Source organism: Glycine max, chromosome 5, assembly GCF_000004515.6.
Source record: "Glycine max cultivar Williams 82 chromosome 5, Glycine_max_v4.0, whole genome shotgun sequence".
Taxonomy (NCBI): domain Eukaryota; kingdom Viridiplantae; phylum Streptophyta; class Magnoliopsida; order Fabales; family Fabaceae; genus Glycine; species Glycine max.
In genome coordinates this window covers 38,998,613-39,020,968 of record NC_038241.2, presented here as the reverse complement: position 1 = coordinate 39,020,968, position 22,356 = coordinate 38,998,613, and the positions used below count along the sequence as shown (strand labels likewise).

Genomic DNA, 22,356 nt, shown 5'->3' with positions numbered 1-22,356 from the left:
AAAAAAATAGTAGTAATTTCGTTCGAACTTTATAATCCAATCCTGGTAATTCATTATACCATTGAGTCTGGGAAGAATTAAATGCATTTTTTTTCCCTACCTGGTGGAATAAGAGAGAATTAATTTTCATAGCCCTTCCAAACTCTAGTTGAGAGATACCTGAGTTTCCATGGAAAAAAATCCCATTGTCCAAAAAAAATTTAATATTGTAGAAGGGTGAGGAAATGTTATGTTATTTAATAAATGTTCATTCTTACTCATAGTAGCTTGAGAAACAGTCTGGCTGGTGTAGTTGGTTATCATGCTTGTCTCACACTAGAGGTCTCCGGTTCAAACCTGGGCTCAGATATTTTATTTTATTTTTATCATATTGATGTCCTTAATTTTTACATGTGCTGTCATGTATTTTATAAACTTCATTCTTTTAGACTTAAAAACCCTAAAGGGCTTTAAGGATGAAAAAAAAAACTATTTTACAAGATTAAAACGATTTTTTTAGGGAGTAAAAAAAACGCTAAATTATAAGGATGAAAAATGTATTTAATTTTTTTTGTTATTAAAAACAAGTTAACAAATAAATAACTTTTTTAGTGTAAAGCTAAATTCATGTCTAAGAAAATTATTGAATATTAGTTACCCAAATGTAAGAAAATTGAAGCTTAATAGCGGTAAATTAAACTCAATTAGAACAGTGTATTAGGTTAAAAATTATTTAAATTTTTGTGATGCAGATAGTTTTATTAAGTATAAAAAAATAGTTTTATCAACATTGATTCTTAAGATTAATGTTAAACATGGTAAGATTTCATGAAAATTATTTTTTATATTGAAAATTATTTATTAATAAATGGTGCAGTTTTTTATTAATTAAAATATGTTAACATTTTTCGTAATTTCAAAAATAAAATAAAGTGATGTTTTACATTAACAGGCAAAAATTTGAGTAATTTGCATGAGAATTTAGGTTCTAATTCCAGTGTTCTTATTGTACATGAAAAGAAAAAGTAATGTTTCACGTGTAAATCATTAATTCTCCCTTCCTTTCTAAATTTGTTTAATGTTTTTCTAAAAAAAATAAAAAATATTTAAATTACATTAATTTACATTATAATATTATAATTTATTCTTTTATAAATTTTTATATTATCTTTAACTACTTCATTTTTTATATATAAAAAATTTAGAAGAATTAAGTCTCAAGAGTTCACTAAAAATATGATAAGTCTCAGTTTAATAAACACTTATAGATATATTTTTAGATAACCTACCAATAAGATTCTGGTGTTAGCTGTAAGGATCCTTTATAACTACTTCATTTATAATTTTATTCTAATTTATAAATACATCTTTGAGTTGTCCATTATTAAATCCTTCTATAAGATAATTTTTTGTCGTACATCATTTGATAAGATAGTATTTCTTTTCAAATGTAAATGCCACAAAGAAATAATATGAATATTTTACTATAAATATTTTGTAAATAATCAAAATTATTTATTTATTTTCTTAATAACTTTACTATATAAGGGTGTAATTAGAAGCAGAAAAATTGATGGTAAATTAAAGGGAAGGAGGAGGGAGGTGGTGAAAACAAACAAACAAAGGCTAACGAGTAAAGAAAAAGAGTAATGCTGATGAGAAAACAATTTGGGGGCAACCGTAAAATCTTGAGCTTCTTAAACCCTTTCTCCCCAAACATGAATTTCAAAGATTCTCGCCACCATCCACCGCTCTCATCAATGTTTCACTTCTTAATCAACATCAACTTTCAAATATAGCTCTCTCTCTCTCTCTTCCGATAAATTCATTCTCTTCTTTTTTTCTGCAGAGTACCTCATTCACTTAGTTCCCTTGATGTTCCCAATTGTGATTCGGGTTCCATTCACTTCATTTCTATATTCTCACACAAATGAGAAAAAAAAATTAACAGGTAAAAATATCGCTGGTTTAGTGGTTTTTAGTTCTGTCTCTAGTCTCTTGTTCCATGTGTATTTCATAATCATGAGTCGTAAGCTTGACCAACAATGTTCATGTTATAAATTTCCCAAGAAAAAAAAAAGTGGGGATGGTCCAAAATTGAAACTTTGTCAGTCAATCCTAATTGACACTTGAGCTTAACAGTTAATGTTGTCTGCAATTCATGGTGTAATTGACAGTTAATTTAGTTTGATTTTCAGGCTCTTCTATCCAGACATTTTCGGGCTATCGGCGGCTTCTTGAAGGAGACACAGAAGATTTGAGAATATGTCTGGATGCAATAAATCACCCAAAAATGGTCAACAATCATTCAAATATTGGCGGATTCAACACGGAGGGGCATCCTCTGAGGCCGTTCTTTCTTGTGTAGATTATTCGCCATCTCTTTCCACCAATGAGAACAAGCAATGCTATGGAAGTTCTCAACCAAAGTCCCCTCAGATACTGAGCACATCTCAGCTCATCTCGGCTATAGGCCTGATATGGGATTCTGCCAGTCGCCCGCTTTCGGTTTTACTTTCGAAGGAAACTGTGAATCAGGATGATAAAGGATTCCAGAAAGAGAAAATTCTGGATAGCGTTGATGAGAGAAAAAATGATTTGGTATATGCTTCAACCGACATTAAGTACTATCCTGTTACTGAGGGAGGTGCACAGATTGTGCAGGGAAAATTGGATTTCCCTAAGGTAATGCAGAAGATATCAGTACTTGACTCTTCTAATGAAAGTCAAGATTATATTGATTCTTTATTCAAGAGGTGTTTGCTGGCTAGTGATAAAACTACAAATAAAGATTGGAAAGAAATGGAACTTAGGAGGGAGGAAATGTCTTGTAAATCAGGAAATGTATATTGGTGGGTAGGTAGGAATATTACTAAGGCGCTAAATTGTCAAGTGGATGTTGCCCAACCTGAGATCCCGGAATCTAATGCTCCAGTTGCTGGGGGTAACATTTCAGTAGATACAAGCACCCCTGCATTGGCTATTGAGAGTGACGTGTCTAGTCCTAATTCAATCACACATGAAACTCAATCATTATATAATGCTGCAACTCTGAACACAAGAATAGTTAGCCCTCTTTGTTCAGACTATTTTCTTCAAGCTGTGCCTGATACTTGTCAGATCCTTTCTTCTAGTATCTGTGCGGACTATCATATTAACTCTCTAGCTTCATATAATAGTGCTTCTAATCAGTGCCAACATGAGATTGATGATAACAAATCTCTGGAAATCCAAAGAAGGCATTTCTTGGATATAGCTGATGATGAACCTAAGGTTCAGACCTCTGCAACCCATCTAAAGCCTTGTAATTACCAAGCCAAGCAAGAACATGTTTTTTCTGGGGCGTTAGCTGGTATATGTGTCAGCCTTTGTCTGCATCCTGTTGACACAATTAAAACAGTCATTCAAGCATGCCGTGCTGAACACAGGTCCATCTTTTACATTGGGAAGTCAATTGTTTCTGATAGAGGTTGGTTTTGTAAGAGAAATTATGTTCTTGCTAGATATCTGTGTAGCTTATATGTCTCATTTCTTTTAGATTAACTTTCTCTCTTGAATTAAATACTCTACTAGATGGCTCCTTCATAGAGTTGATGGACTAATTTCAGGTTTGCTTGGACTGTATCGTGGAATTACCACAAACATTGCATGTTCAGCTCCAATTTCTGCAGTTTATACTTTCTCCTATGAATCAGTTAAAGCAGCTTTGCTTCCTCATCTTCCAAAGGTAGCTCATCTTTCTCCATATTCTACTCATTTAAATGAATTTGTTTGAAGTTGGTTATATCCTTGCTGTCTTCTGCTTTGCTTTTCCATGATTCCTTTATTTCTATATGTGGTACCTTCTAGGTGGGAGAAACTGCAAGTTAAACATCGCTGTAAATATTATAGTGTTTGACATCAGTAACTCTTACTATTATTTTAGTGTTTATTGGCATAAATGAGGTTTCAATCATCTTTTCGTGCAGGAGTATTATTCTTTTGCCCATTGCATGGGAGGTGGTTGTGCAAGCATTGCCACCTCTTTCATTTTTACTCCCAGTGAGCGAATAAAGCAGCAGATGCAAGTTGGTTCTCATTATCGCAACTGCTGGTATGCCTCCGTTTTTGGGATCATCAGTAGACCTTGGCTTTATGCATTTGTTGTGAATATTCAATCATTGTAATTTGTGTTATTGTTTCTGAAGCTCTTGTAAAATTTCTGTGTGGTTTGGTCATGTCAAATATATATGTCCTGTCAAGAGATGCTTGTTATGTCTGTGTAAGCTCATGACTTCAAACTTTCACTGGAATTTTTTCCCATGCAAGGCCTGTATAATTGTATTAATTTTATTTTGCTATGAGCCTTACGAGTATATCTGTGCAGGGATGTATTGGTTGGAATTATCAGAAATGGTGGTTTTTCCTCCCTATATGCAGGTTGGAGAGCTGTACTATGCCGGAACGTTCCACATTCAATTATCAAGGTCAGTAGATGTTTTTAATATTGAATGCATATTTATTGAAGTAGCTGATGCAGACAGATTTTGTCATCACCAGGGGGGTTTGCATGAGGTTTTGATAGTGTGTGTCCAACAGTCCCTCATGCAGTCATGCTGAAAATTCATTATTTTCCTTGTTGGCTGCAAAGTGTGACCGCACTAAAGATTCATGACTCCCATGAGGATTTTTATTTCTTACTCTGAGAGCAAGTCTGTTGTGATTATTGTTGTTTTCTCTCAATCCCCCTCTGTTAATATTACTTGGTCTTCTATGATTGCCTTTCTAAGTTCTTCAGAAACTAAGGTTTTATTTATTGCTTTTTTTTGTGACCAACTGTAGTTTTACACATATGAAAGCTTGAAGCAAGTGATGCCATCTAGTATTCAACCCAACACATTTCAGACTGTGAGTTAATGTTTGTTCCTGGCTCTTAACCATCATTTTTTTTGTCTCATTCCAATGAATGTAACTGGGATGATTTTACAAATTTCTGTAGTTAGTGTGTGGAGGATTAGCTGGATCTACGGCTGCTTTATTCACAACCCCTTTTGATGTGATCAAGACTAGATTACAGACACAGGTATGTAATAAACATGCCCTTCAATTGTATAAATTCTCATTGCTACTACTGAAGAATAATCTGGTGCAGCCATCTAATTAGATGTCGAAGACAACCTTTCTTAACACTAGGTTTCTGAAACTTTTTTTTATTCAACTATGTTCAATATCATTTATCTTGTTATCCTCAATACTATTATTATTTCAGTATGTTATTTTAAAGAATTCAATACATTTTTTAGCCACTTTTTTTTGGTTAATGTATGTCATTTTACTCTTAATTCATGGTTCTGATAGAAGTGAGTGCGCCGCAGATTCCTGGGTCTGCAAATCAATATGATAGTGTGCTCCATGCACTTTACAAAATTAGTAAGAGTGAAGGATTTAAGGGCCTGTACAGGTATCATTGTCTGAATCTTGTCATTATCATTTAGATCAAAAGAAAATATTTTATAGGAGCAACTGCTATACATTCTGTCTTGAAATCTCTGTTCAAATGTGAATTGCACATTTGATATTTGTCTTTTGATGTGCTTTGTATGTCTATCATCAGGGGGTTGATTCCGAGGTTGATTATGTACATGTCTCAAGGATCACTGTTCTTTGCTTCATATGAATTTTTCAAGAGGACATTTTCTCTGGAAGCATCACATCCCACTGATTTATGCATTCAGGACAATGACGGGAATGCTGAAGAGTGAAGAACGCAAAAATTTTGAATTAACAGGTCCATCATAGGGTGTTCCAGCAGCAGCTTCCCTAAGTCTTGATAGTTTGCATTCTTGATAACTTGATAGTGTGTGGAAGAAACATTTAATTGTGCCACAAGCTGTAAGCAGTGTCATACTATAGATTTAAAGAATAATGTTAAATCCTTTTGTAACATTATCTTACAAGTCTTCCTATTTATTAAGTGAATAATGAATTGAAAGCATAGTGTTTTCAAGATTTTTTTTAATGTATTTATTATTTTATAAAATATTAGGATATAGTATTGTTTTTAAAAGAAGTATTAATTTTAACAAAATATATGATATAAATATATTAAGAACAATTAACTCTGGGGAATAATATATATATATATATATATATATAAAGTAAATATAGAAAGTGGGAGTCAATATAATTTGTCGTAGATGTGGGACTTAAATTTTTTTTTAATATAATCTCACGCTCGATACTTTCAGATTTAGTGCATGGATAATATAGTGGGTGACTGGTTCTAGTTGATGTGAGACTTGAGTTTTTTTACTAATGTATCCTCTCACGCCCAATATTATTAGATTTGGTGTATGAATAATATGGTTAATGCATTTAGGATTGACTCTGATACCATCTTATAATATGAGTTTGAGTCTAACTCAATCCTGTAAGTTATCTCATAAGATGAGGGTTGAAAAATGAGAAATAAAATAAAATAAAATTAATTGTTGGATTTTTTATTAAAGAAAAATAAGTGAAAAATAAAGTAGAAATATATAAAAATAGTATTATGACCTTCTTCTATCCATTTTAGCAGAATAAACATAATCGGTGGATCCCATAAAATTGCGCTAGTGGTTTTATTTATTTATTTTAAAGATAGACAGTGCGGGTTAAAAGAGACTTTTACACTGAAATACATTCTAATTCATTGAAGACAGAAGTTAACTAATGGGTCCAATATAATTCAAACTCAACTCTTGCATAAATCTATTTAACCAAACAGGCACAGGCTATTTCTATTGTGGCAAAAATATTTCCATTGTTAAGATCAAACACATATTTCTAAATTTATTTTTAAATTATATTTTTTTAATCTATAAATTATAATTAAAATTTTTATAATAAATTTATATTTGAATATATCAATTATATTATGGATTAAAATAAACAATTAAAAGGATCATTAAAGTCAGCCTAGTAGTGAAAGTTTGGGTAGTTTGCACAAAATCCTAGATTCGTTCTAACCTTGTTGCCATTTTACATTAAAAAAACAATTAAAACCAATAACAAATAAATATAAAAAGGAGAATTTTGAGACAATTGAAAGAGAAATGTTTTAGCTATTTGTCGAGATAGTGTAAAATGCATATCCACGAGAAAAAATAATATTCAAAATGTTATTTGAGTATGGAGGATAAGAAACGCACTCTTTAAATTGTGTATTTGGTTTTATAATATAAAAATATAAGGGGGTGTTTGGTTTGGTTGTTTTCTGTTTTCATTTTCATTGAAAACAGAAAACGGTGATGAAAATGTGTTTGATTGGATTTCTGAAAACATTTTCAGTGAAAATGAAAACAGGAAACAACCAGAAAATGAAAACAATAAATTTTCGTGTCCAGTGTTTTCAGTTGAAAACAGAAACTTCATTTCGGATAAAATGAAATTGTGGTGACAATGAATGTAATTTTAAGCAAATCTAAAAATACAAAAAGACAAGAAATCAATATATCATAAATTTTCAGTATTTTTATTTCATGAAAACAGAAAACAAGAAGTCAAATCAAACATATTTTCAGAATTTTAATCTTTTGAAAATGAAAACAGTTTTCAGAAAATGAAAACAAGAAATGAAAACAGAAAATGAAAATGCAAACCAAACACACCCTAAATATCTTAAAGATATTAATTAAAAATAGCAACACAAAAATATTTAGTTAAAAAAAGATTTGTAAGGTTTAGAGCCTAGCAATTAGGAAGTATCTTTACTACCCTATTTCTTTGAATTTTCAAAAGCTTGGGTCCATACTCAAAGAAGAGAGACTAACAATTCTTGAAATTATTCCAATCCACTTCCCATCATTTATATAATTTCAGAATCTTAATAGATACAAAAAAAAGAGAAGGGATTGTTATGCTATTTCCTACTGGGTGTAAAGTATCCCCCTTCTAACTATCCCATACAATATGGACAATTTTCGGTTTCTATCCTACTTAACTGGAACAAAAGAACTTATACAAAGACTGATTCTGACACCTCTAATGTGCTATCCCTATCAGATATATATCACCAACCCCATTGCACTTTCTCAGAGTGTTCAACAGATTCTGCAAGCAGGTCATTGTGTCTAGCAACAAAACCTATATATTGATGCAGAGTTGCAAACCCCACCCTCACTAAGATCCTCCGCACACTTGTTACCAATTTTCACAGGCCATCTCCAAGACCATAATGTCTTTCTCCAAGCAGCAATGGCATAAAGGTGGTATAAAGATAAGAAACTAGTCGTGTGTTTGGAGGCACGGTAGAAACATCAGAAACTACGTCAACAACGTGTAACCAAACATGCTATAGATGATGTGTTTTCCATTTAATCACTACAGCAGGGCTGGTCAGGTCTATACTTTATACGCGTGCAATAGGAGAAAAAGGCGGGTTCAGCACATAGGATCGAGGAATTCCTTTCTGATTCTTGCAACCAGTCTCCTTCTCAGTTGTGACTGATTTGAAAAAGAAATCAACATCCTCCTCAAGTAGCATTTTCAGTGAACTGCACTGAGATAACTGTTGGTTTTTCTGGTGACTTGCATTGCTGAAGGCAGAAGTTCCATGCAAAATGGCAACACAGATGGAGAATGCTTGTAAAGTGGATAATTGTGCATGAAAATCAACAGCATAATGCCCCTCTTCAATTCTTGTCATGCTGAAGGTAGGACTGCTTCCTTTTGCTCCCTGTGCACCAAAAGGTCAGACATGTATTAGAAAAAACAATAACAATCTCTTAAAGAAGCAAGTTAAAATGGTAACACTGAAGGAAGCAAAGAAAGCTGTAATAAGAAAGTGTTATTCGAAAACCTAAATAGATGCATCTCTCATGGAATTAATTCATTGATCAATCCTACTATTAATATCATTTTGCTTTCCTAAATACCTGTATGCATTCTATCTTTATATCAACATTTAGAAACAGCTCTAATTCTTCAAGCTAATTTGAGAGGATTTTCTAACTACAGAGACACTGCAATTTTGCACTGGATTGCACAAAAAGTTATATATATATATAAAATACAAAAGTACAACAACAGCTAAGCCTTATCCTACTAGGTGGGAGAAAGAAAAGATGAAGTGAATCACTAAAAATTATCCTACTAAAAGTATATTTGCAGAAGAACATGTTCATGAGATTTGACCAGCATACTTGAAAAAGCAGATGCAACCCATTAAAAAGTAAGAGGTTGATTAAATGTCTCAGAATGAAATGTTATCAATAAAAAATTTCCTTGGCCATTTATTATCAGTAAGAGGTTGGCAATTTCTCTGAACTCTCTAAAATTCAACCAGAAAAGTTTTTGCATTACGGCATATGGTTCGGTGGAAATCTGGAACATAACCAATGAATGGCTACATAAGAAAGTGGAATCCATTTTGGGAAATGGAATTAAAAAATGCCCATTTTTTATTCCATATTTGTCTCCTAAGTAATTCAAAATTAAAATACTGTAGCATTTAATCATTTTAGATTTTAGAGGGCAAGTCTTGGTGCAACAATAAGGTTGATGCCTTGTGACTTGGAGGACACAATGAAATTGCGGAAACAACCTCTCCACTAACCGGGGGGGTTAAGGCTGCATACATCTGCGGCACCACCCAACCCTCATTAGGTGGGGCTTGGGAGCCTCGTGCACTAAGTCTCCCTTTAATGTATTTTCAATTCCCTTCAAAGAAAGTGTCTGAAATTCAACTTATACCTGAACAAAAAGTTCCAATGGTTGATGTTCCTCCATGAGTGAGCAGTCTTCGGCAAATTGAATAGTAGGATTGCCTAAAAGAATAAGGGGACAGGCCATGTCCCAGCCACCACAGTCACAACCTCCACCATGCCTCAGTCGATCAAGTAATGACGAGGGAGCCTGGCTTTCAGCATTTGGCAAACCATGATTGCCAGTTGGTATTACCACCTTTACCTGTTCCTGGATTTGGTCATAATGAAGACTTTTTCTATCTTTTACTGCAGAGAGATCACTTCTGTTGGAACATTCTTTAGCACTTTTTCTTTCTCCTCTTTTGTACTTCAAGCTTTCTCTCTTAGAAAACGGAATTTGCAAGACAATGGCAGCAATTTCAAGGTTTGGATAGCATTCAGTGGACAGGTAAGGATAAGAATTTAAATCATCAAATTCAACACTGCTTGATAGAGGCTTGTCTTGAAGTTTATTTTTTACCACATGGTTCCCATCCAGCCCCAAAGTTTCCTCCTTCAATCCAACATGGGAAGCTTTTGGAGTTTTAGAACCATCTAGTTCACAGAAAGACTTTTTTTCACGCGAAACACTCTGCCTTGAGTGTGTAAAATCATACAACACAAATTCTGTCACCATAAAGTTGTCAAATACTTTGTCTTCTAGTTCAGAACCTAAATTACAGGAAACTAGCATCTGTGCTACTATTGAGGAATCTTTGTCAAAATCATGGGATCCCAACCCATTGGCATTGCTCTTCTTTCTATTATCAATTGAGTGAAAAGTATACACCCAGTTGAAAGCATTACCTGTTCTCCATGTCTTGGCCACAAACACATCTTCAGGGCACTTCACCTTGAACTCAAAAAACAGCACTCCATGTTTATTTTCCATTTTGAGATTGCCATGCAGATGAACTGGTGAAGAAGCTATACCTGAATACTGGATTTCTCTGCTGATAAATTCAGAAATAATGTCAGAATGCTTTCCTTTGTTGGATAAGTCATTTAGCAATGATTTTTGATAAGTCCTATGTCTTGCAATGTTTGCTATGCCATTTGATTTGATCTCACTATTTTCCAGTATCTTACTCACTGGACTTCTCAATGATTTTGACTTTGTGAAATGATTCAACCTTTTCCTGCAATGGGTGACTTGGACTTTTGGACTTGATCTTGATGAGCAATCACTTCCTAATGGAGATGGCATGTGAGAGATCCCTGCCTTAGCTGAGAGTGACTTTTGCAGCCAGTGGACCATGTCCTTTTCAACATGATAATTGCCATTGATTACAGAATCAGAAACTTTGTCACTTCTGGACTTCAAATTTATAGATTCTCTCCCTTGTACTGTGGCAGAGTTCTTATTTTTAACATCTGAATTTATACAGATTTCAATAAAGCTATTTGGAGAGTCTGGCGCCTTGCAAGTCCTGGACCTGGATATCTCTGAAGATCTCAGCCCAGAACCTTCATCATCTGAACCACATAAAGAATCAACAATGCTACCTACGAAAGAGGTGTCACTCCTCCTTGAAATTTCTATTTTTCTCCTTCCCTCTACCATGGTGCCCATTTTTTTTATACTTTTCACTTCCTCTGAACTCTGATACATGGAACTGCGCCTGGTTTCTGTATTACCTTCCAATTCATGAGGTCTAGAGAGATGGCTCTTACATGAAGAACTGCGGAAGCGAGCAAATTTGATCCCAGCAAAGCCCTCCTTGAGAGTAAAAAAATCATCTTTCCCAGTGGGTTTTCCCTTTTTAGATCTCTTCTTCACATTCACACAGTATTGATGAGGTGGAAGAACAGTATTGGGACTCAAACCCACTGAAGACTTGTCATCAAGATCCAGCTCCAACTCTTGTCCCATTGATGAATCCAAAGACCTGCAATACCATTAAGAAAAAAGAAATAACATATATTAGTTTGTGGCAATGCAACACGTACATACTCAAACAGACCCAATTCCACTTGACAAAATTGGCATAATGCTGCATGGTACCCTATCATCTAACAAATTAAAATCAGATGGCTACAATTACCCGGAATACAAGGGAGATCTTCCATTGAGGGGTTTTTTGTTGGACTAAAAGAAAAAAAAAGGCTATAACATCACATTGAGGAGTCCATATAAACTGTATCAAAACTTTGGCTGTAATAATCAAGGGATTCAGCTTCAAATATTTTAAAATGAAGGGATGAAAATAGCAATTGATGCAGGAAATAATATTTCATAAAACAAACTGTTTATTGCAATTAAGAAATGATGGCACTAAACACTGTAGAAAAATTGTCCACATTCTCATAAAACATGTTATTTTGCAATGACAATTGTGACCTTGCAAACAAACATTATTGTAAAGGCCACGTCTCAGCAGTGCCCTACAAATCATTGGTTATAGTTAGATTAAGAAAAAAAGAACAATATTGATTCCAAGCGCCGAAAAAGAAATGCCTTATGATCTGTAGAGTACCAAAAAAATTGCAAAAGGAAAAGAGAAAGGCTGGAAAGAACGCTGTATAATCTCCATAACACCCAAATGTGAGTAAAGTGACACAGATGAGTGCTGCACAAATGTTTAATCAAAAACAATAACAAAGTACACAATGATTATGATACCAAACCATAACACGGAGAAATGCAAAGAAAGTAGGAATTTTTTTTTGAAAAAATAAATAAATAAGGGAAAAGGGCATACTAGAGTAGATCTTGGAGAAGTAAACTGAAGAAAAGGTGAACCCCAAGAAGCAGCTTCAATGCACAATCATAAATCTCCAAACTTGAGCATAAAGTGTGCAGGAGAATAACTTAAGAAACCAACCCATTTGATTAAAGAGTAAAGTCCTGGGCCATTTGTGTTGTTTTGTAACTCATTCACAAAAAGCAGTGGGGGAGACTGAAACAAAAAGAAAGCTCAGTTCAATCACCTCAATGGCAAATGGTGCCAAAAAGCTTTGTTAGAAACAGTAACGGAAACAACAGAGTGCAAGAGAGAGAACTCAGAGAAGCATTGAACTCTCTCTCACATGAGTAACAGCACCAAGCTACGTTAATGCACATGATGACCCTACTAAAACAAAGGCATGCTCTTCAAGCACCATCATGCCATGTTCGTTTCTATTTTATTTTTTTTGCTTTCCTCATGTATTTATTATTGTTATTTATTATTGCCTCCATCCGTCTCATAATAATAAAAATATTATTTCAAAATAATTATTATATTAACTTTTTAATATAATATTAATTATTTTTTCTACTCATATTTCTTATAATATTAATGATATATATTAAAAAATAAAAATAAATTAATAATAAAAATAATTTTATAAAATTATTATTTTCTTTCATTTATTATTAATTATTTTTTATTTATATAAAATAATTTAAAATAATAATTATAATAAAACATACAAAATATTATTTATTTGTGTCCCACATAACTGTCAGCATGAGACCAGCGATCTAAGCAAAGCAAGCGAGCAACCCGAGAAAGAATCGAGAGTGCCCTCGTGAGATGACAAATGACACCATCCAGCCACAAACTTTGGCTTTAAGTATTTTCACTTATTCAGTGCACAAAGGGAAGGGTAATAGTGGTATTTAATGTGGTCTTACTACAGTAACAGTGCCACTTGGAGTTTACCTTGTTTATGTTTCAGTAAAAAAATCATTATCTTATGTCTTCGGGAAAGGCAGGTATGACATAGTATATTAACTAATAAAGAACGGAATCCCACAATTAATTAATTAATAATTCAGTAAGTGTATCAGTATATATACATTAATAATGAAGATACTACAATTAAACACCATGAACGGTTTTGTCGAATTGAGAATCAGATCTGCAGTTTTCCTATTGTGAGGTGAAATTTATTGGCAATAAAGTCTCTCAGTTGTTGTTTTATATTTCCCTATCGGGCAAGGCAAGTAACTGTAATACTCGGAGTTGAAGCACAATTTTACTTTTGTTGAGTTTGATTATTTCTTAATTAAGTTTTATTTAAAAAGAAAAAACACGGAGTTGAAGGTGTTCAAAGATGTTTGACCAAATCAGATAGATTAAAGTGTTTTCGGTGTTTAATTAAGGTGCAATGCCAACAGGGGTAGAGGCGTAAATTTGCTTAAGATGAATAAGGACAAGGAGAGAACCTTATATTTTTTATGGGGGCAGGAGGTGGCCAAAGACAAGGGAGTGTATTTGCATGTGATTGGATTGGGTGGGGACGAACCCAAATTCAATGTCTGTGGTGTGCCTCACATCAAACGCATGGAATCTTGGACTCACGACTTGCCGTTTTTTCATCATTGTCCCTTTCGAATTTCATGTTATAGTTCAAAAATAAACAAATTCATATTATTATTGTTAAATTTTAAAGTCTTACACTACCCTTCATCCTCCCCAAAAAAGAAAAAGAACAAACTCCAACACCTCATGTTATCCGTGAAATAAAACCATTAAATATATTTTCTTATAGAGATCAAAATCATATGGAAAAAATTATGGAAAGAACCTGATCTCAATCAGGTTTTTTCATCCACGTATATAACAAATCCATGTTAAGAAATATGATCTCAATGTCACTCAAATCATCTTGGTATATATTATAAGTTTATAATTAAACATATTTAAACTAATATAATGGTTTGAATTACTTAATTTTAATAAGCACATATCTAAATAATTCATTCAACCAATTTTTAGCCTACAAAAAGTATCTCTTGTGAACTATTTTTTCAAACTGAAGATACTAGATAGAAAGTAACAACCTGATCCTGAACATTATCACACCCAAAATGGCAACACCCAGTGTTCCAGGACGTGTAAAACTCAAACGCAAATGGCTATAGTACCATTCTACTTAAGTATTTACAAACAACATTTAGTTAAAGCTATACACAGAAAACCAACGGTTCCGTTGTATGCGAACTATATACGATCTTTTGCTACTATCTGTACAAAAAAAAAAAATCTAAAATTAACTACAGCACATGATAACTATTCCTAGCCACTAGTCAGCGAGTTTTGAAGCTTGGATGTTTCCATCTTTCCTAGACTTGCCAAATATTAAAGATGTCATTCTTTTCAGATTCACGGGGACTCACCAGCTTCTTCTCAACATCTTCAAATTTTGCAGTGGCCCATGGTGCCGTGCCTACACTTCTTTTTGAATCTGATGCATCTATAGTCAGCTCAGACACCTCATCACGGGAAGCAAACCAGGAATGACCACAGGCAGTACATTCCAGCTGAACGAGCAGGGCAACAATCAAGCAAAGTTATGAAAAGCATAGGAGATGGTTTTGGAATTACAGATATCAGTAAAAAGTAAGGTGCAAACCTGATATCGATCACCATGTCCAGCATGGATAATATCCCTCAAGCCCACCTTACCCTCTGTGCATCTATGGCATCGGGCACCTGTCATCTGTTTCCTGGGAAGAGAAAAGCTAATGGTCAGCAGATATCGTCACACAGTTTAACAGAACATGATATTGTGGCAGGAAATGAAAAATGACCTGCATGTGTTGTGACTCATCAGGCTCCTTCTTGGTTGTTTCCTCAGCAGTCAAACCCTCCTGCAGTTCAAATATTCAGTAAATAACCAAATAAACCATAGAATCGTCAACCAGATTAATATTTTCAAAAGCAGCTTTAAAAAATGATGGTTGTTTTTATCAAAATCTAGTTATTTATCTGCTGTATTGGATAGAAAGGAGGAAAAAAAACACAAGAAGAAATTTGACAATATTTTTTTGAAAGTACATCTCCTAGTGTTATTAATTTTTTTTAAAAAAAAAAACTATTTTACAAGTACATTCAGTGAAATTTGACAAACACTGGAATTATTTTAGAATGCCACAACTACTTGTTTACTAACCCCTGTTCTTTTAATAAGAAGAAATCACATACAAAACGTAATCACAAATCAAATAAACACAACTAGGACCAAAATTTAGAAGTAAATGGTTTCATGAACATCAAAATTTCATTTCTAGTAAACTTACACCACTTTAAGGTGGACCAAAATATCTTTTGCCCATCAGTGCACAACTAAATAAAAACCATAGATATATTAGTTATTTAAAATAACAGCTGAGATTGCATAAGATGATATTTATCAAAATCAATTCAGTCCCTGAGAAAATATGCTTATTTTCATAGAAGCCCTTCTTCAAACCTTCTCCAATACACTAATGGAAGAAAACATGAAGCCAATCACTCCCTCAGAAGCAAATGGGATCCAGTTTCCACTTCAAACATCTCCCAACACCAAAAACACTCCTTTTCAGTAGCATGCCACTAAGCAAAAAAACCTTGACACCATCAAGAGCCTGCAATCTGTAGACTTCAGCCAATGAACAAGATCCGTGAAAAGATCTATATTTGTTGACACTCCATGAAGAAAACTAATCAGAGATCTGTAAATTTCCTCCAGCAGCACCCCATCTTAGCTGTCCGGTTCTTCCTCTACTTCCACATCCACCTCCTGTTGGTCGCACTCTCCTCTGTCACAGTCCTCCTGGCCTTCGTCTTCACTGGAGTCCGGTAGAATGTGTTGGTGTCACTTTTCAACGTAGATTGGTTACTTTGCATAATCCCAAATCCACCTTCAAACTGATTCACAAACTCCAAAATGGACAGCACCACCAGCTGAGAGCTACAGGCCGACATGCCAACCCACACAAACTCAACCGCTAACCCCTTCCCATATTCATACAAAACAACGGGTAGTGAATATCACTAATTTTCTACAGTACAAAAAGCCGCTATAGAGCCATGGCAGAAGCATTGTGGAGGGAAGGGTTGGGTTATTTGGAAACATTCTTATTTGTATAGACTATTAGGAAACAAGTATATTATCCAGCTTCAAATTAAATTAATAGGGACTGAGTTGCAAATAATTCCCTGCCCATCAGTGGACACAAGCATTTTTTTTATCGGCCAAATATTAGTTGTTAGTTTGTATTGTTGATCATAAAACTCCTAATACTATTTATAATCAATTAACCTCACATAATCAATGTTAGAGTGATTTAACCCAAGAAGGCTGCCCCATGAAAATACAAAGAAAACAAATCAACAGGTCAAATGCAGGGTGATCAAGATTGCTCAAGAACATAAGGAAAGAGTCTTTTTCCCCATTTGATCTCTCGCAACCCCCTCCCCCTCTACCTCAAGATCCAAATGTTCCAACTTTATCCAAAGACACTTAATAATCATAGGTTTTCACCTCCTTTTGCTATATGACAAGAATATTCGTTAAATAGGTAGAATATGCTAAAGACTATTAAAGGTTGAACTAATAATATTGACTGACCAAAAGAATCACAAGATGCTGCTGACTTAAATCAGAAAATAATAGTAAAAAATCTACAAAATAAATTGATCATAAGAGCACAAAACTGCAATGTTCCAATGAAGTAATATATATATATATATATATATATATCATCATCATCATCATCATACCTTCAACTCATTGGGCGTCATATTCAATATTATAGAAGGTTCCAACTCTCCATTTAGTAGACGGCGTGCTAGGATTGCATTGTTCTGTCAAAACAAAAGAAAGAGAATATAAACAAATCATCAAATCATCATTATCACTTCAGAAAGAAAAAAAAAATCGTATAAATAACATGGATAGAGGTGATAAACTTATCATAGGCATTAGTAATTGAGAAAATATAACTATTGTTATTGCAAGCCATTTTTTATTTTCTTTCTCCATTATAGGAGTAGATATTGTACATAAGTATATTATCTGTTAGCCTATTTTGTTTGAACAATCCTGCTCAAACACATAAATCAACAAAATGCGAGTGGGATTCTTGTGATAAGCTCATAAGAGTCAAAAGAGTGCCCAAAACAAGTGAAGCATTTAACATTAATAAGACGTCAAGAGGAGTGCTAGCAACACTCTCTCTCTCTCTCTCTGATACTCTCAATAATTATTTTTCCCCAAGCTTGCTCAGGAAGCCTAATTTCAGTTACAACTCTGTATGTGAGTCAAGTAACAAAGCATTTAAAATTAATATGACGCATGGGATTTAAGGAAAGGAATGTCCAAACATGCCGGGTGCTGATGAGCTGTAACAATAAATAGAAGAGGTTTGCAGCAGCTGAGCAACGTGGAGAAGAGGAGTGGATGTATTGGTAGGGCAACTATAATAAACCCAAAAAAAAAATGTTCCAACTTCCATCCCCTACCCCCAAATTGGGCAGGGAGGGGGGAATGAAGGTGAGTAGTGGAATTGGATGGAATGAATTTTATTGGGTTCCATGTCATGCCATCTTTTTTTTACAATCCAAACCAAACAATGGAATATGATATCATCTCCTTCCTCCAATCCAAACATAACCTTACTAAACTTACCCTTTTTGAAAACTGGAAAAAACTATAACAGAAATGATTATAAATGTGCTAAAAACTACAGCACATAATCACACAAATATGTTAATTACAATAAAAAGAAAGAAAATAAATCAGTTCAAACAAATTGCCAATTTCAAAATTACAATCAATAACTCAACAGTAGTAACATGACCAAGTAAAGATTGCCACCATTCTATCAGACATCTAATATATTAGACTTGGGCATTAGTTTTTCATAGCTACTATAAAAAAATCCATACGATAACAAAAAGTCCCAACTTATCCAAAATAAAATGTAGCAGCAATATATGTATTTTTTAATCATTCAAGTGGATCACTTATAAACATTTCAATCCATATTAGAAGAGCAGCTTCTAACCTTGAGATTAAATACTAATTGTCGTAGCTTTTGGTTATACTTCTGATAATCTGATGATAAGGTATCATGTGAAGCTTTTTCCAGAGCAACTACAGCTGGAACAGCATCATCTGGCCAAACAAAAGGCTTGGAACTCTGTAAATTGAAAAAAAGGAAAATACTGAAATCATTATAACCCTCAACTTGCCTCAAGGAAAAGGAAAATAAATAGAAAATTATGAGAAAACAAACAATCCATACAAGAGATGACCACGGCACCACCACCCAATTTAGTAATTCAACATGTACCTTTTGAACCTTGTCTTCACATTCGTTAGCAGATTCTAAACTTTTGTTATTGCTTCCATTGTTGGCAGCACCAGAATTGTCATTTCCTTTCTCTTCCTTCTTTATGCTGTCATCAGAATTAAACATGAATTGAACACTTTGAAGCAACTTCTCCAAACATTTGTCACGATGGGTATCTCCTGTTAGAGCATTGAAATCGACTAATATGCGATAATGTTCTGAGGCATTATTTACACAACTCCATGGTGTTTCAGGTTTCAGAGGTTGGTCCCCTTGACGAGTTGTTTCCTCCTCCTTTGAAACATCAAGAGGTGAAATGCTCTTTTTCCTTAAGATTCTTTTATTTTTCATCAGATCTTCCTGATCAGCAACAGGTTCTTCAGGCTCAATGTCAAGTAGTTTGCCCAAACGTTGAAGAGTTTTCTGAACAAGCTCATCAATTTCTTGCTGTTTATTGTCCTCATAGTCCTTATCAGTTAGCTTCCAGAGTTTCCTTTCTACTGTGTCATACACCTTTTGCACAATAAACCCAGGATGCTGCTTACGATTTGGAAGCTGTTTGTGTATGGGAACAAAATGAACCACACACTTATGCATAACAGATTCTGCAGGAACATCATCACGGTGGAAACTATAAAACAGCTCCCTTGTGTCACATGATTGCCAGCTGCCACCACCTTTTCTTTCAGCTTCTTCAGGACGATAAAACCACTGTCCAGTGACCATCATGCTGCCATTCAGGGATTGAGTAATGTCCTGATGGCAAAACAACCCCCAAAATCAGAAGGTGGAGAGAGAAAGGTCTATAAATCTAGATTTTGTGGAAAAGGAACGAATAACAGCAGCCTCACCCACACACGACAGAGGAAAAAAGGGGGGCTGCCAGACCCAAAATAACGTCAATGCAGCTCAAGCTGCTCAACAGCCATACGCTGCATACAACATGACAAAAAATTGGCAACCTAGTTACCAAATCTAAAAAAAAGGGCAACATAATGAGCAGAAAATTATTATTTGTATTCCATGTACTTCTGGTAGAATATATTACTTCTTCACCAATGCATGGTGTCATACCCTGACGGCCTGACGATCACCAAAATCCAGTATATGATATCAAAGCAGATACCAAGTGTCATAAAATCTTACTTTCCCAACCCAACAACATATCTTTGAAAAATATTGTCAACTGATGGTAGAATTATATATTTGACAAGAGAATTTACCTTGATAATCGCCACATACGGCTTTTGGTCTTTGTCCTCAGGCGTGAGAAGTATAGGGTCCTCCTGCAGAAACACAACACGCTTCTTATTTCAGAAGGTCTTAGAACCCACTTTTCACAAAACAATCATCAACCTCAAACAATGCACAAGCCAACTTCATGGCAGAAACCTCAAACTACACTTCTCTCTCAGTTGTCAGAAATGAGGAAGAGCGGCAAATATGAAAAAAGTAAACTTCTGGAAAGACTATAAATTGCACTGCCATTGGATAGAGACACTCTTATATATCTAACACTTTTTTTTTATCTTCTCTCTCTTACTCTCTTCGCGGGTCAATTGTCATTTAGTGTAGGGGTGTCCACTGATTATTTTCCATAACACAATTATGCACATGACGTAAACCCTAGCAGAGGACAAAATGAAATCGAAACTCACGCGTTCAAATCGAATAGCCTGAAATAATTCCTACTAACGAGAAAAGGTAGTACCAGCGTGTATTGGTTTCCGTCGTACTCGAAGGATTCATAATGCTTTTTGCGGCCCCTTCCCTTTCCGGATAGCCTAACCGGTTCGCCAATGGGCTTGGCGTCTTCCTGCGGCGGTTCCTCTTCTTCGTTGGATCTCTCTTCCTGCTTGTCTTTGATTTTTCTCTTCTTCTTCTTCTCTTCCTCTTTCTCCTCTTCCTCTTCTTCTTGGAGCTTCATCCTCTTCCTCTTGCGCTGCTGCTGCTGCTGCTGCTTCGAACAGTTTTCTTCGGAGGCACTGACGGACGATTGCTGCTTGGGAGGAGGCGCCGGCGCCGGCGGCGCTTCGTCCTCGTCGTCGCTGGTTGCGACCTGAGTGAAGCGTCGATTTCCCATTCTTACATCCAGCGCCACCGTGACACGAGAATTTGGATTTTGTTGATGTTTGTGTCTGATAACAAATCGAGAACCTTGCTATTTTTCATGAGCCTTTCAAATAAGGAAAGGAAATTTTTTATACTTCTCTTATAAGTTAAGTGTTCGAATGTTATTTTAGTCTTGAAATTAAGAAAAAATTAAATAAGTTTCTGAAATTTTTTAGGATTTCATTTGAGTGTTTGAAATTAACCTCTTTCCTTGATTTGGTCCTTAATTCATGGACTCAAGTCATGCCCTAAAAAAAGTAATAATAATAACATAAATTTAAGAACCAAAATGAGACAATAGTTAATACCATATACTTAAATTAAATAAGAGTATGTTTGAATAGATAACTTTAACTTAGGAATGTAATTTATTAGAGAATTTAAATTTTTGTAATCTAGAATTCATTGTTTAGATACATTTTTGTGAAAAATTTAAAATTTTAGAATTTTAAAACAGAATTTTAAATAACTAAAAATCTGGAATTTCAATTTTCGGTGAGAAATTAACATTCTTTTCTCACAGTCTTATTTAACAAACACCATATGACTTGTGGAACCATCAGTAGAGTCTGAGCGTAGAAGAACACGTACAACTAGCACATAAATTATATTTTTTTATTCATTTTTTTCATCCTCATAATTTTAATTTTTTTATCCAAATACAAAATTTTGAAAATAAAAGAATTTCAATTAAAGTATTTTAAATTTTTAAAATTTTAAATTTCTTATGATTTTAAATTACTCTATCCAAACACACTCTAAGATTTTTTTTGAGTTTCCTTACTTAGAGTAACTAACATGACAGTGAGATAGAAATTCAAAACCGAAATTGGTCTTTTATTTTTTATTTATTTATTGAAAGCTCCAAATTCATTATGAATTTAGGAGAATATTAAGATGAATTACCTTTTGGCATATTACCGGTGCATTATTGGTATAGGTAATTGGATATAATATTTGTTTAATTAATGACCAGATTTGTTTATCAATATTAATCATTAATCAACTTGTTACTGTACCAAAAAAAAATACTAATCAATAATCAACTCGTAACATTATTCAACGAAGTTATCGGGTAAAACTTAAAAATAAAAACAAAAATATCATATGATATTTCAATACAAAGAAAACAATGATAAACTATTAAGTGAAAAGATAGTTTGTTTGGGGTCGAAATTTCAGGAAAAATTTATTTTTTATTGTGAAATTATCAAAGTAAGACATCGATAGACCAATCACTATTTTTTAAAACATGGATTACTTACAAAGTTTTTAGTTAAAATGAGGTTAAAAATTGAAAAAGCAAATGAAAGTACTAATAATTTTAAACAAAATGCTTAGGAAAATGGTATCCGAAGTTCCCAAGCTACCAAGGCGATATGAGATTCCAAATTCTTTATGAAAGATTTTATAAAGAGGGGCACAAAGGAAAAGAAAAGGTTTTTGTTCAACTCTAAATGAACTGTTAACAAAAGGCTAGGAAGCTCCCCTCGTTCAAATGAAGAAGAA

General features: G+C 34.1%; 3 protein-coding genes across 18 annotated transcripts; 1 reads left to right on the top strand and 2 right to left on the bottom strand.

The window, feature by feature from the left end:
- Positions 1-1,584: 1,584 nt before the first annotated feature.
- On the top strand, positions 1,585-5,940 carry LOC100778143 (uncharacterized). 13 transcript variants are annotated; one of them, XM_006580519.4, is made up of 10 exons: positions 1,585-1,741; positions 1,829-1,930; positions 2,178-3,448; positions 3,588-3,706; positions 3,948-4,072; positions 4,346-4,445; positions 4,801-4,866; positions 4,958-5,041; positions 5,334-5,419; positions 5,573-5,940. In XM_006580519.4, the coding sequence occupies exons 3-10, from the start codon at positions 2,245-2,247 to the stop codon at positions 5,718-5,720; spliced, it is 1,932 nt and encodes a 643-aa protein (XP_006580582.1). In that variant the 5' UTR covers positions 1,585-1,741; positions 1,829-1,930; positions 2,178-2,244; the 3' UTR covers positions 5,721-5,940. The 13 variants fall into 13 exon arrangements, 9 of the variants coding, with proteins under 9 accessions (XP_006580582.1, XP_014631314.1, XP_014631315.1 ...); XM_014775828.3 differs by having other exon boundaries at positions 2,166-3,448; XR_001388487.3 differs by lacking the exon at positions 5,573-5,940 and adding an exon at positions 4,167-4,240 and having other exon boundaries at positions 1,595-1,930; positions 5,334-5,392.
- A 1,837-nt stretch (positions 5,941-7,777) lies between these two features.
- On the bottom strand, positions 7,778-12,808 carry LOC100778683 (uncharacterized). 2 transcript variants are annotated; one of them, XM_006580526.4, is made up of 3 exons: positions 12,389-12,808; positions 9,694-11,575; positions 7,778-8,677 (listed from the first exon to the last, which is right to left on the bottom strand). In XM_006580526.4, the coding sequence occupies exons 2-3, from the start codon at positions 11,557-11,559 to the stop codon at positions 8,351-8,353; spliced, it is 2,193 nt and encodes a 730-aa protein (XP_006580589.1). In that variant the 5' UTR covers positions 11,560-11,575; positions 12,389-12,808; the 3' UTR covers positions 7,778-8,350. The 2 variants fall into 2 exon arrangements, with proteins under 2 accessions (XP_006580589.1, XP_014631312.1); XM_014775826.3 differs by lacking the exon at positions 12,389-12,808 and adding an exon at positions 11,732-12,350.
- A 1,635-nt stretch (positions 12,809-14,443) lies between these two features.
- Positions 14,444-20,966, bottom strand: LOC100796051 (uncharacterized). 3 transcript variants are annotated; one of them, XM_006580525.4, is made up of 9 exons: positions 20,447-20,966; positions 19,959-20,021; positions 18,736-19,491; positions 18,448-18,582; positions 17,162-17,245; positions 15,208-15,267; positions 15,030-15,116; positions 14,794-14,937; positions 14,444-14,641 (listed from the first exon to the last, which is right to left on the bottom strand). In XM_006580525.4, the coding sequence occupies exons 1-9, from the start codon at positions 20,816-20,818 to the stop codon at positions 14,618-14,620; spliced, it is 1,725 nt and encodes a 574-aa protein (XP_006580588.1). In that variant the 5' UTR covers positions 20,819-20,966; the 3' UTR covers positions 14,444-14,617. The 3 variants fall into 3 exon arrangements, 2 of the variants coding, with proteins under 2 accessions (XP_006580588.1, XP_014631313.1); XM_014775827.3 differs by having other exon boundaries at positions 14,444-14,937; XR_001388484.3 differs by lacking the exon at positions 14,444-14,641 and having other exon boundaries at positions 14,797-14,937; positions 15,030-15,123.
- Positions 20,967-22,356: the final 1,390 nt, after the last annotated feature.

Coding starts and splice junctions, on each gene's coding strand:
- LOC100778143 (XM_006580519.4), top strand. CDS start 2,245: ATGTCTGGATGCAATAAATCACCCAAAAATGGTCAACAATCATTCAAA. Junction 4,073..4,345: donor TCTCATTATCGCAACTGCTG/GTATGCCTCCGT, acceptor ATATCTGTGCAG/GGATGTATTGGTTGGAATTA. Junction 4,446..4,800: donor TTCCACATTCAATTATCAAG/GTCAGTAGATGT, acceptor GACCAACTGTAG/TTTTACACATATGAAAGCTT.
- LOC100778683 (XM_006580526.4), bottom strand. CDS start 11,559: ATGGGACAAGAGTTGGAGCTGGATCTTGATGACAAGTCTTCAGTGGGT. Junction 8,678..9,693: donor CATTGGAACTTTTTGTTCAG/GTATAAGTTGAA, acceptor TTTGGTGCACAG/GGAGCAAAAGGAAGCAGTCC.
- LOC100796051 (XM_014775827.3), bottom strand. CDS start 20,818: ATGGGAAATCGACGCTTCACTCAGGTCGCAACCAGCGACGACGAGGAC. Junction 19,492..19,958: donor CGTATGTGGCGATTATCAAG/GTAAATTCTCTT, acceptor TTTTGCCATCAG/GACATTACTCAATCCCTGAA. Junction 17,246..18,447: donor AATTAGTATTTAATCTCAAG/GTTAGAAGCTGC, acceptor TTGTTTTGACAG/AACAATGCAATCCTAGCACG.